The sequence below is a fragment of the Lotus japonicus genome, chromosome 6 (genome assembly GCF_012489685.1).
Source record: "Lotus japonicus ecotype B-129 chromosome 6, LjGifu_v1.2".
NCBI classification, from domain to species: domain Eukaryota; kingdom Viridiplantae; phylum Streptophyta; class Magnoliopsida; order Fabales; family Fabaceae; genus Lotus; species Lotus japonicus.
In genome coordinates this window covers 49,047,719-49,061,111 of record NC_080046.1, presented here as the reverse complement: position 1 = coordinate 49,061,111, position 13,393 = coordinate 49,047,719, and the positions used below count along the sequence as shown (strand labels likewise).

Here is a 13,393-nt window from a genome sequence, read left to right as displayed (position 1 = left end):
TACAATAATGGGTAAAATTACGCTAGTTGCCCGTAAAAGAATTGGTCTAATCACATGTGCAAAATCAACTGACACGGGTTGCTCTAACTTAAGCAACACAACTGCGTTAAATACTTGGTATGGGGGATTTTGCTGCCTAAAAATGTCCTACCCGGCTCATACATGATTCTTTGTGAATGATACATGTTAAAAAACAGTGTAACCAAAGACCAAAAACAAACTTCAAGCAATATCTGCAAATGGCGGAGCATTAACTTTCATTTATGTGCGTGAATTACACATTTACAATGGCTATAATGAAGACTTATCTCTTCGCCCTTCAATTACAAATTATCTGTCATATTTCAGGCTTCCTTTCAAGTTCTCCCTCCCACATCTTGGAGGCAGCCATAAGGGAGCCAAAAATAAACCAATAATGAGACGGCCAAAAATCAGTAAGCTTGCTCTACTTATTCTAGAGAACTATCCCTTCCATTTGTGAATAATATTCTGCTCATAGTAAGGGCTGTAGTCTGCTAAACAGATATCAACATTGCTCTTGAGCTTAGACTTTCTCATCCAGATATTGAATGACGAAAGAAAACATATCAGCTTGAAGGTTCTGCTCAACTGAGGAAAATCGAATTGAAAAAATTCTAGGCATAGATAGCAGAATCACTTAGGGATACGTGTAACAATATAGTGTCCCTTTTCAAGGTCATATATAGTCTTCAATTGTGGCTTTCTCCACTGCAGTACAAAGAATGCAGCAAGCACAATAAAGAAAAGAAATGCAAATAATGAAAAATATTTTACTGATTCATTGATTTCATTCCCAGCAATCATCCCTGTATCTATATGTTCCACCGATTCAAGAGGTTCTGCCATTGTTTCAATTATGAAAGATCCAAGGGTCCAGTCAACGTGGCTACCGTTCATCATCTGGTTCCCCAATCCAAACCTGCAAATAATATTATTATCTCAATTATACTAAACTAGGTTTCTTGTAATTGATTCCTTCCATCAAGGGTTGTGAAGATGAATCCGCAAAACAAAACAAAACAAAGACATGGAATGAAAAGGAGTGGAGAGAACAGCTCACAAGTATTTATACCATCCAAGACTATTATGATCTTTTCAATTGTATAGATGGGGTAGCATAGATTCTTTTTCTTTTAATCAAAGCTGCAAATTAATATACTAGCATCCTGGCATGTACTTACTACTTATTAAAAACATAAGAGAAAAATTAAACGAAATGAATGAAATTTATGTAATTTCCTGTGAATCACAGAACCTTTATGTAATTTTCTGTGAACCACAGAACCTTTATGTAATTTTCTGTGAATCACAGAACCTTTATGTAATTTTAACTTTGTAACATACAAAAAATTAAAAAGAATACTCGCATTCTTGCCTATCTTGCCTATTTTAATTAGGTACATAGTAGTATACCTTTTCTCTTCCATTGGGATCCCAAGGACATCATGTAACAGTGCCACCATATATGCAGAAGAGAAACAGTACTTCAATAAATCCAGATAATCAATCTCATTATGTTGATCTCTAAGAGCATCCCAATGTTCTTCGCAGTAATTTCGGCCTGCTGCCTCCAATTCAAACAAAGAAGTCCTAGAAGCTATCCGAAGCACCTGAAGGAAATTATATAAGGTGTAAATATAGGCACTAGTTGAATCTTTCAGCAGATTATTTTCCTATTTTTTTCCCCACCATGAAAAGAATCAGTGCTGTGGCAATTCATGAATTTACTAAGTGTATGTTTGGTCTTTCACAGCAAACAAGAAAACACACATCCAATGCACAAATGGAGGAGTCAAATTTTTTCACGTTGATTTCAACGTGGATCAGCATTGAGTTCAATGGAAATCCAAATGCATAATAAAGACTTGAGTTTGGGAAACACAATATCCAATGCACATGCATCTAGAAACACCACTTACACAAGAGAATGACATGACATGGGTTCGGGACTGTTTTGAGTTTTTAAAAATCCAAGATACAATATAAAAGAATGTTTATCTTACATACGTCCACAATATTCTTTAAGAGTTATTAATCACTTCTCATTAATAAAACCATATAAATAGATGGTAATCACAAATTACAATTTGTAGTTGTGACAAAAAAAACTTAGGAATGAAGTGCATTGGGGGATATTGAAAGATGGTGATTTTAAATTAAAAAATGAAAGTACTGTCGAACCTTAGAAGTATACAAAAAGTTTCTCAAAGAAACTAGCTCAGCTGATAACTCATAAAAGGATGAAGTGATTTTACAAGGTGGATGAAGGCATCTATCTGTATAAAAGAGGAAACATTATTGGTGAATATATTTCAAACTAAAACGTCATAAATAAAAGAGAATAAGAGAGCTTCCCAGTAGCAAATGGGAGAGAAAGCCGAGAAAGAAAGATTGTACACCAACAGGCTTCACAAAATTTGCAGAAATTTAAGCGCTGCTTACCACAAAGAAACCATAAAGACTCTAGATTAATATGTTAAGACTTAAGAGTAAGATCAATGTAAAAGTTTCAGCAATTTGAGTCAAACAAGGACACTAATAAGTAATAACTATATGCAATATGCATAGTGCTTCTTCCCAAGACATTCCCTCTTTTCCTTCTCCAAAGCCCCCTAAATCAAGTCATCAGCATATCTTCAGTGTTTGAGGAATATCCATGTTTCAACAAAAGATTCTTCAGGAGTGAACAAATTCTTTCTAAAATATCTACCTTTGTATGTGGAGCTGTCAGCATCAAGTGCTTAACCAAGCGCATACCTCAAAGCTCCCAACAGAGAACAGATCAGAATTAAGAACAACAGGCAATTTGGCATTAGGTAGAATATTTGGAAACACTGCCAGCAAAAATATCAACTGCATCCGTTGGACACAGAACAAGGATCCGCTCAAGTAATTTACGAAGCAGCAGGTCATATTAAAAAATCTTAGAAAAGGAGGGAGCATGCATGATCAAAATTATACCAAAACAGTATATCAAAAGATTGTCCAACCTTCTGTTCTCTTTAAGAATGACATAGCTTCAGATCTGCATGCCGAGAAATTTCCAGCCGGTTTGAAGATTGGATGATTTACATGACTTGCATTAGAGGTCCAAGGATACTCATATCCTCTAGGAATGCACGGGTTAGCTGGATTTCTTTCACTAGATTTTGAAGCTGCAAACCAATAAACAAAAAGATACAGCAATTATTCCATTACATCAAATTAATGATCCACTAATGGAGTTTGTCTTTACAGGTATCTATGCCAAGCAAATATATATTAATCCATTAAATAATAATTTTATTTTAGATACTTTACACTGTTCTATATGCACCAATAAATGCTTGCAACCAGCACATCAACATAAATAGCAAACATAGCACATCTTCATCTGGATATTACAAACCAAATGAAACTAGACAATTTTGCAAAAGGAACAAACAGAAGTACAACGTGAAAATCAAAGAGGCAAATATCAAATAAGAATGAAACTACTGATAAATTAAGAGTGATTTCCACTTTAGTCCTCCAGACACAAGTGATGATAATATAATTCGAAACTCCCAAAGAAGTCAACATAAATTAGTCCCTCAATTATAGACTATGACATAAATTTGATCCTCTAAAAGGTTGACATCGATGTAGTCCATCAATCATATATAGATAGATATTTGATGTTTTATAGAAAAACATAAAGATATTTAGGAAAATTATAACATGTGGGTCCAGGACTGTAATTTTATATTCGTCAAACTAGGATAGTAACACAATGAAGTACAATATAAGACAACACAAGTAAGTACCTTTTGCACATTAATTATGTGCAGCATGCATTTGACACGCAACACTTAACGTCTTAACCTCACCAGAACATTTTGTTTCTTGTCCAAGAAATCAAATTTCATAGAATGAGCACACATAGTAGTCAGAGGTTAAATTTCGATCCATAGGACACACAGCTCAGTTTGCACTATAACAACTTTCTACTTTGTTGTGCCCATTTCCCCATTGTCTTTAGAAAGAATCCCACTTCTTGATCAAGTACCTCAAGATGTTCAACACTGCATCCCAATGAAAACTGAGGAGATAATATGAAATGGTTGACTACACTTACTGGGAAAGAAATGTCTAGACAAGTCACGATGAGATGTTGAAGTTCATCAACCAACTTTCTATACCTCTCGGGATTAGATAATAACTCTCCTCCATCAACTGAAATGAGTTACATTTGAAACCACTAAAGTATCTCAAGGTATGGTTCCCAATATTCCAACCTCAAAGAGGATAGAGAACATATATCCATTGAGAGAGAAAAATCCCTTTTTTGCTTTTGCTTAAATCAGTTCCCAAGAAATACTTCAAAAGGCACTAGCCTTAGGATGATTGAGTTCTACAATAACAAATGTACCAGTGCCACTCCCACTTATTATTTTATGTCACCAACACAAACAAACATGAGAATACAACCTCCCTTGATTGATGATAAAAGACAGAGTGATAGCTACACATCATTAAGCCAAAGCCAAGCCTGAGGAGATTATTTGAATACATATATATAGTACATTTGAGCTCACTAACTTTCATATACCCCTCCTGAACAATAAAGCCAAGATAGTCTTACATCTTGTCTTCCACCACCCATAATGCAGTGCCTAGAAGATAGTCTTAGGAAATAAGAACTATGGTAGCACTGAGAGAAGCAACAAAGGATCTAGAGTAAGGAGAACTGGAGAAGTATGCTCATATTGAGTAAAAGAAGCAACATGATAATGTCTGATAGTGATTATGTTACTCCTTTGCTGTCAAAATGGCATCCTTAATATACACATCATAATTTCAAAAGTAGCTATAGAAAAGTAGGGTTCTTCATCTTGAGTTCCATAATTTTTATTGTAAAGTCTCCATAAATTGAATGTATCAAACACTCCACAATACAGTGTTTAGTGAATCATATGTGAGTGGAAAATGAAAAGAATCCATAATTAAAATAAAAAAATATGATATTCTTTATATTATCATGTTTTTCCTTCTTGTTTCTATCATGAGCGTGCCATGATAGACAGTATACGATTTAAGTAATTGAATTACCCTTTGCTACTACATGTTTTGAACAAAAACCTCATTCTCTATGACTTCAAGCACTTTGCACGGCAAAAACAGTTATTTGCTAATCATACATTTTAGAGGAAATAAATATCTTTTCCTAGGTAGTGCTCACTGCTCAAGAAAAAAGTTACTCAACAAATAAAAACCAGTAACTCAATACTTACAAAGCTTCAACACTCTATGTTTCAGCTGCTCCTCCAATGATTTCCATGCCATATCCTGTACAAGAATTTTGGATTTTTGGTTACAATAGAACATTGCACAGATACCCTCTCTAAACATAGGCAACTAGAGTTTAGTTGAAACAATAGCCGATAGCAATTGAAGATCACAAATAGTACAATAAATAAATAAGTAAAACCCATCACAATTAAAGTAAGGAAGGTAAATTCCCAAAACTGCAAAAACAGGCTGTACTATGGAGTATGTGTATAATATGTTTGTACTATTCACATTCCAAATCAATTTATAGGCAAACACCTCCTTAGTTAGTAGAATAGTAGGTTAGAGTGAGAGGAAAAATTATAAATAAAAGAGAAACGTAGAGGCACTTCATCTTTGGAATCATTATAATTTAGAAATAGGGAGCGACCAAGTTCTCTTGAATAACCATTAACCAGGAAGTTCATAGCATTCTTTCAATAAAATACAATCTTTCTTACTTCTTCATTATTGGTACCTATCTATTGGTATCAAAGATCCGATCTTGAAGCTGTGGGCACTGAACTTGGAATGATTCAGGAGCTGTTTACTGTCAGCAGAAGTGAGGATGGAAATTCAAGACATTCTTGGACAAATGAAGAAGAGATTGCAGCTTGGAGAAGGGAACTCGAGGAGAAACCCAAGGGGTTCCTTATTAGAGAGATAAGGAAAGAGCTTGCAAGTATCACAAGAGAGCTCAAGGAGGAACAATAGAAAAGAGAATCAGGAATCTGGGAGCAAGAAGGGAGATCTAAAATAAGAAACAGGGGTAAAGTCTTGAAGACCAAGAACCAGGCTGATATGGATAGCAGTGAAGGTTGGTGCAAGGGGGTCATCAGAATAATCCAGTGAATTCACGATGGACAAAGCAGTATCCCTTGAAGAACAAAGTAGAGAGAGGAAATAGCTGTAGTCTTGTAGAGGTTGTGGGCTTGTGGCAAGGAGGATTCCACCACCAAGACACACAACCTCCAACGCGAATTCAGATACTCATACTTCACATTTTTGGTTGTGAACCTTATAATTCATGATTTGATTACAATTCATAATTAAAAAAGTCAAACCCCTAACTCAAGATAGATTCTTAACTTCCCAACTTTCAATACCAGACCAGATACTAGCATGCACAGTTCAAAACAATGAAATTTGGAAAATATGTAAATGGTTTCATATATTGGAAAAGAGATAAAGGACACCTGACCCAAGTGTGGCCAACTCCTCGTGTAAAGATTGTAAGTAACACCAGACAATCTTATAGGCCGCGAAGACTGAACTAACTTTGCATTAGGCAAAGCAGATATAACCTGCAAATACCAGTATACAGTTCAAAATCTATTTAGAAACTTGCCACGAATCTCCATGAACAATTGCTTTTTTTTTTGTAAACAGAAAAAAGGAAGGGAAAAAAAGAATAAGATCTCTCCAAAACAGAAAAAGCAAAATACATCATAGAACAAAATAAATCAACAATGAAACTGTAGGAATGAATGACCCTTAATTAATCTATAAAACCTGTATATATGGCCATAAAGTTAAAAAAAAAGTATTTAGAAAGTAACAAACTCTTCTAACTATAACAGTAACTGCTAACTATGAATAAACTGTAAGAGTAACTATTTACTTTCTACATAACCAATATACAGTAGAACCAAGAAAAGAAAAGGTAAGCAAGGAGTTTATTTTCTTTCTAACTGATTATGATAAAAGAATTATCAATTATTGAGGCTTCCCTCCAGTCCACTAAAAGAGTAAGACAAGGATATTAATTGACCACACAAACAGTGAAAACCTGCAAGGTTTATATATTGCAATTGTAATCCAATCCCAGCAACTTCTAGATAAAATCAAACCCTTGACCCAGTAACACCATTTAAAAGCAAAACTAACCAAAAATGATTAACTAGTAGCTAAATATTATTATCATGATAGATAGTTCCTGACCCAGAAGATCATTTCCTCATAGCCTATAATAACTTCAACCTCATGATTTCAAGAAAATAAAATAAAATGTGCCAACAAATAAATGACCTTTGTATTACATAAACGTAAATTAGAACAGGTTTACAAAGTTACATTCACAATAATACATGTTCCTATGGAGAGCAAGTAAGCATAGATGCATATAAACTTAATTGTACAACAATGATAATTTCATATAGTGAATGAAAAAACCTGCAAAAAAGCCCCACCAAGTTCAACTATTCCAGTTGTTTCTTGAGGCTCGCGTCCCAAGTTTCCAAGAGCATAATTTACAGCAACCCAAGAAGAGATCCTTTGTTCTTCCCCTATATTCAGATTATAAACTTCATCATTGACATGAACAAACTTCACACACTATCAAAATCAACAGTAAAACATACAAACATACAATCAATCACATTGTTACTTGATTTCTAAGATAGGACCGTGTCTTGTGGATTGGTGTTCTCCTATGAAAACATAAAAGTTTCTACTTATTTCAAGCACAGACAAGAAAAATGAAATTGACCATAGCCTACCTGGAATGACACGTGCCCATTCATCTTTGAACAAGAAGCCAGACAACCTCAAAACCTGTCTGCAACACTCAAGCACCTTGTCCCTTTCCTCATCACGCAAACCCTCCAGCTCCTCCTGAGTGGCCATGAGCTGCACCATAGTCTTCCCCCACTCCTTCCTGGGCACCCACCCTTTGGCAAACTCCACCAGCTCCCCAATGGAGCCCCGGAGCGCATCTGGGTCGGGGGAAGAGAATCCGGGGCGGGCGCGGGAGGAGGCGGAGGCGGCGAGGAAGGGTAAATGGCCGCGGCCGAGAAAGTGGAAGAGGGAGATGCGGGAGGAGGAGGGGGAGACGTGGAGGAAGACGGCGAAGAAGGAGGGGTCAGGGGAGGAGAAGATGGGGGCGGAGTGGATGTGGAACGCGGTGGAGAAGAGGTAGAAGAGGAAGGGGGAGGAGAAGAGGAGGAGGGAGAGGGAGAGGAAGATGAAGGATTTGGAGTGGGGTTTGGGTTTGGGAGGAGGATGAGAGTGGAACGAGATCATGCGAGGGTGGATTTGGGTGCGGTGTGGTGGGATTGAAGAAGAAGATGGAGAAGAAGATGAAGATGCAGAAGAAGAGGACCTGAGTTGAAGAAGGTTCTTTGGAAACTCCATGGATTCTGAAGAAGAAGAAGAAAATGGAAGTGTGTTGTGTGACACTTTTGATTCACTTCAAATCATGAAACCGTGGCGGAACATGGAAAACACGACGGAATAACCGAGAGATACAAACTACAAAGAGGTACAAGTGTAATAAAATAGAGTGGATTCTCAACATGGATTTACACACCTGTTTTTTTTAAGTTTCGGGTTTAGCTCTCACATAGGTCGAAGGTTCGAATCCTCCAGGGGTTAGTAAAATTTCAGTTGGTGGGCAAACCCTCCTCAATGAGATCCCTCGCGCGTTCCTTTCAGGAGTAAGTCTTTGTTGGCCTCTCTAGTATGTTCTTGACGCGTTTTTTAGTAGTTTGAAGGTGTTTTCTCTCTATTATACCATCTTTATAAAATAAAATAAGAAAAGATAAAGTGGATTAAATTAGGACGTAAATTTGTGAAAATAGGTCTGGTGGTTCCTTAAAGTTCAAGTTAGTGCTTGTGTAAGGGAATAATATGAGTGAGATTCTATTTCTCTTTTGTTGTGTTTTTCTTTTGTCTCATCAGTCAAATTATATCATGATGCTCTTGGGTTAACTTAAGTGCTAAGAGTTTGAGAAAATGAAGGGTAAAATGTCATGATTCAGATTCCGGTAGAGAACTAATTTATTAATAATTAATATTTGTGTATAAAACAATAAAAAAAAATTATATAATAATAATAATAAAAGGCATTGGTGTGACATTTATAAATTTATATGGGTGATTTTAAATGACACGGTTTAATTTGATTTGTCAGACAATAAAATATGGGAAAGATAATTTTGGTTTTGTTCTAGATTTATGCATTAATGTTTAGGCTTAGGTTGGTGTTGTTAGTTAAGTGCCACATTTTATGCCACTAAAAATTTTATATATCATTCCTGATGTAGAAATAATCTATCAGGGTTCGTTTTGCACACAGTATTAAGCAGGATAGTATATGCTTATAGAATATATTATGGACTTATCGATTGTTTGGTGTTAACATTGTATTGTATAAGCTTATACATCAATCATCTCTTATACATTAAAATGATGGATTATTTAATCCACCCTATAGGATGGATAAGGCATGATAAGAGTGTGATGTATAAGCTATAACCACAATCCTCCACCATCGTCACCACACCACCCTCCGCCATTACTACCACCACTTTCCACCATTGCCCTGAACCACCACCATCGCCACCACCTCCACCACCTCCGCCGCCACCACCACTGCCACCATCGTCGTTGTCGTCATCGCTATCGCCACTGCCACCACCAGTGGCGGACATATAGCATAGAGAGGGGGTTCATCTGAACCCCCTGGAAAAAAAATTACACTTATCCCCCTATATAATTTTTTTTGAACCCCCTGAAATTTTTTAATTGTACTAATAGTCTAAATTTTGCACCAAAGGCCCAAACTCACTTACCCTACTCTCTCACACACGTGTGTGTCTCAATCACTTTATTGCAGGAAGTGTGTTTATTAGTACTGGGCAGTCACGACGTCAAACCCATAGCATTACAACAGAGCATCATTATCGTGTTGAGTTATTTTATACCATGATAGACATGCAACTTCAAGAACTTAATGATCGTTTTGGTGAGATTAATACACAATCCTTTGTTTGACTTCTTTGGATCCATCTGATTTGTTCTCTGCTTTTGATAAGGCAAGGGTGTTGGAATTGGCAAGTTTTTATCCAAATGAGGCCACTCCATTTAATTTAGTGCTGCTTGGTGTCTAGTGATGCACTAGATTCTTACATCATCGGTATGCATAGGAATGATATGAATTTACCTCTTTGAAAGGACTCCAACAACTTTCGGAGAAGTTGGTTGAAAAAAGGAAGACATGTTGTTTATCCACAAGTTTACCTTCTTTTGAAATTCGCATGATTTTGCTTGTTGCAACAACAACTAAAGAAAGAGTTTTCTCTACTATGAATATTGTGAAGAATAGGTTGCGTACCCGAATTAGAGATATATGGATGAACGACTGTTTAGTTACTTACACTGAGAGTGATGTATTCTTTTTTTTTAAAATGAGAGTGATGTATTCAATAACATTGACTCTAGAGCTGTCAATATGGGCCAGCCCGGCCCATATGGGTCAGCCCGTATGGGTTGGGTTGAAAACGGGTTGGGTTGTGTCAACTCGGGTCCTTAACGAGCCAGGAAAATAAGAACCCAACCCAGCTCGCTACGAGCTCGCGGGTTGGCGGGCTGACTCACGGGTTGGGTGAAAAAAAATATAAAAAATAGATAAATTGGATTAGAAAATGTTTTAAAAAAATAATTTCACAAAAATACTTAAAGAAATTGGTAACAACTCATAAGAAAGAGGTTTATCAACCCATTAATTTGTATGTCACATTTGAAATATAGTAAAGTAACTTTTTGGTTACAAAATATAGTAAAATAATTTAGTTGACAAGATTTAAAAACACAATTATTTTACTGTCATATTTAAAATAAGATAAATACTAGAATAACAATAAATAAAACACAAAAAATTGTCTCAAATTTAAAGAAATGAAAATTTCCATTTTTCTATCTAAAAGTAATCCATAAAACTAACCTTAAATTAAAGACAAATAAAATAAATTTTTTAATAAAAAATAACTCTAACCCGACGGGTTGGCTCGCTTGACCCGCGGGCTGGACCGTCTAACCCGCGGGTTAAACAGCCGGGTTGCACTAACCCGAGTTCTTTTTGAGCTGGAATTTAACCAACCCAACCCGGCTCATTTAGCCAACCCGTCGAGCTGGCTCGCGGTTTGGAACCCATATTGACAACTCTAATTGACTCTGAGCTTATTATTCAACGATTTCATAATATGAAATCACGTAGAAGACAATTATGACTTGTATAATTTATTAGTATAAACATATTAAAGTTGTTTTTAATTATATTTTTACCGATTTGTTCTTTGAAAAATTTGAACTCCCTGACTCCAGGTCGTAGATCCTCCACTTACCACCACCCACCATCATCACCACCACCTTCCACCACCACCACCGCCGCCGCCTCCATCACCTCAACTGCCATTGTCATCGCAGCTACCGCTACATACCGCCATGACCCAACACCACTACAACCACCTCCCTTCGTCGCCACCACCACCATCATCACCATCACTTCCCACACCACCACTGTCCCTGTCACCACCTAAACCGCTACCGCCACCACCACCACCTCCCTCCACAGCCACCACCATCATTTCCACTGCCACCGCCACCACCCTTACCACCACTCAGCATCACCGCTTCCACTCTACAGCCACCACCTTCCATCACCGCCACCGCCATTATCGTAGCTACCTTAGCCACCAACACTATCTTTACCATCCACTAACACCAGCTTCATTTATATAAGGCATATCATTATTTAATATTTTACAAAACATAAGTTTATATTAATTTAATGAAATTATAAGTTATACAATGTGTCATCAAACATTGTCTAGTATTAAAACATTATTATACCTAATACTATCAGGTCTAATTCTATCAAGCCTTATACTATCAGATCTTTTACTATACAACATACCAAACGAACCCTTTATTTCTGCCATGTTGTGATGGATAGCTTGGGTGAGAGACTGAGAGCTGTTTTGTATGGGAGTGGTGTCTGTAATTTGTACTTTGTCATGAGATTTTTTCCTCATGAATTTTATCATCTTCTAATAATATTTGCATTTAAAAAAAAAATTGTGTTGAGACATCAAAATAATAGTCTTGGTGTATCAAATTGTTCGTGCTAACTTTTTTTGTGTGAATAATTAATATCACTCAAATTAGTAATTGATATTTGATAAATAACATTGAATTAATTTTAAAAACTTTGGTTGTAACCTATTATATTGATTTGGGTTCTCTGTTTTTTGGTTTATTATTGTGGTTTCCCATATATCCAGTTGTAAACATCGATACTCAGTTAGGGGGAATATTATCACCAGATATTATTCTATTTTTTTAATCACAACTAATCCTTAAAAACAATTAATAATTTGAAAATTTCTTAAGTGAATTTGAAATATTTTAAATCAAGTAATAATGTTTTAATATAAGTTATAATAACATTTTTTATACTTTTTTTTATCAACAATGAAATGATTTTAACTTTAAAAATTTTAATAAGTTATAATTTTAATATCGTAAAATATTATTTACTTAATTTAAATTTATTCAACTTTTGTTATAATTCTTTTTCTCTGTTATGCTTTTATTTTTACTTCTATATAATAGATCAAAAATCATATTTAAATTTTTTTTTAAATCATACATACATTCGATATAGCAATAATAAATACCTTATAGAGACATTTTTTTTAATTTTCAACTAATTTTTTGACATTATTTATTAACAATTTTTTTATAAGTAGAAAATAGTAATAAGTTTTATTTTTTATTTTTAAAAAATTTCTCAAATAAATAAAATTGGAATAATTTTAATTTATAATTATTATTAACAATTAGTAATGAATATAAACAAATTATTATTAACAATCTATTATTGTCATTAATCCAAAGGTATTTTATGTTGTTTTGCTAATTTCCAACTTTGATGTTGTTGTTAAATTCGTCATGTTTGCTTGATCACCATGTTTTGCTGATTTTGTATCTGATAATGTGTTAGGGGATGTAGTGTCATTGTATCCAGGTGCATAATGACAATCCTAAGAATGTGGTACTTTTTCTTCTTGCTAGATTTTTATCTCACTGAACTTTTCCTAGCAAGGTTTTAATGAGACACGTTCTTGGGATTACGTTATAAGTTATTTTGCGAGCACATCCTGTGGGGTGGTGGTGGGTTATCTTGTTCAGATTCGAATTTAGACTCTTGTACCTTGTATTTGCCTTGAGTTGCTTACTGCTCGGGCTATTTTTAATAATAATATCCATTTCATTTAAAAAAAAATTAATCCAAAGGTAGCCA

The 13,393-nt window shown here is 35.3% G+C and overlaps 1 protein-coding gene across 1 annotated transcript; it reads right to left on the bottom strand.

Moving 5' to 3' along the window:
• Positions 1 to 232: 232 nt before the first annotated feature.
• LOC130723127 (probable apyrase 6) lies at positions 233 to 8,558 on the bottom strand. Its single transcript, XM_057574084.1, has 8 exons — positions 7,809 to 8,558; positions 7,483 to 7,595; positions 6,507 to 6,614; positions 5,274 to 5,328; positions 3,012 to 3,176; positions 2,203 to 2,297; positions 1,435 to 1,631; positions 233 to 940 (listed from the first exon to the last, which is right to left on the bottom strand). Exons 1-8 carry the CDS (start codon positions 8,440 to 8,442, stop codon positions 655 to 657), a joined length of 1,653 nt encoding a protein of 550 aa, XP_057430067.1. The 5' UTR covers positions 8,443 to 8,558; the 3' UTR covers positions 233 to 654.
• Between the last annotated feature and the right edge of the window lie 4,835 nt (positions 8,559 to 13,393).

Bases quoted from the DNA above. Each gene is read 5' to 3' on its own strand.
- LOC130723127 (XM_057574084.1), bottom strand. From the start codon at position 8,442: ATGGAGTTTCCAAAGAACCTTCTTCAACTCAGGTCCTCTTCTTCTGCA. The intron at 3,177-5,273 runs GTAAGTATTGAG...ATTGGTTTGCAG, and splicing joins ACATAGAGTGTTGAAGCTTT to CTTCAAAATCTAGTGAAAGA. The intron at 2,298-3,011 runs GTTGGACAATCT...TCTTTTATACAG, and splicing joins ATTCTTAAAGAGAACAGAAG to ATAGATGCCTTCATCCACCT.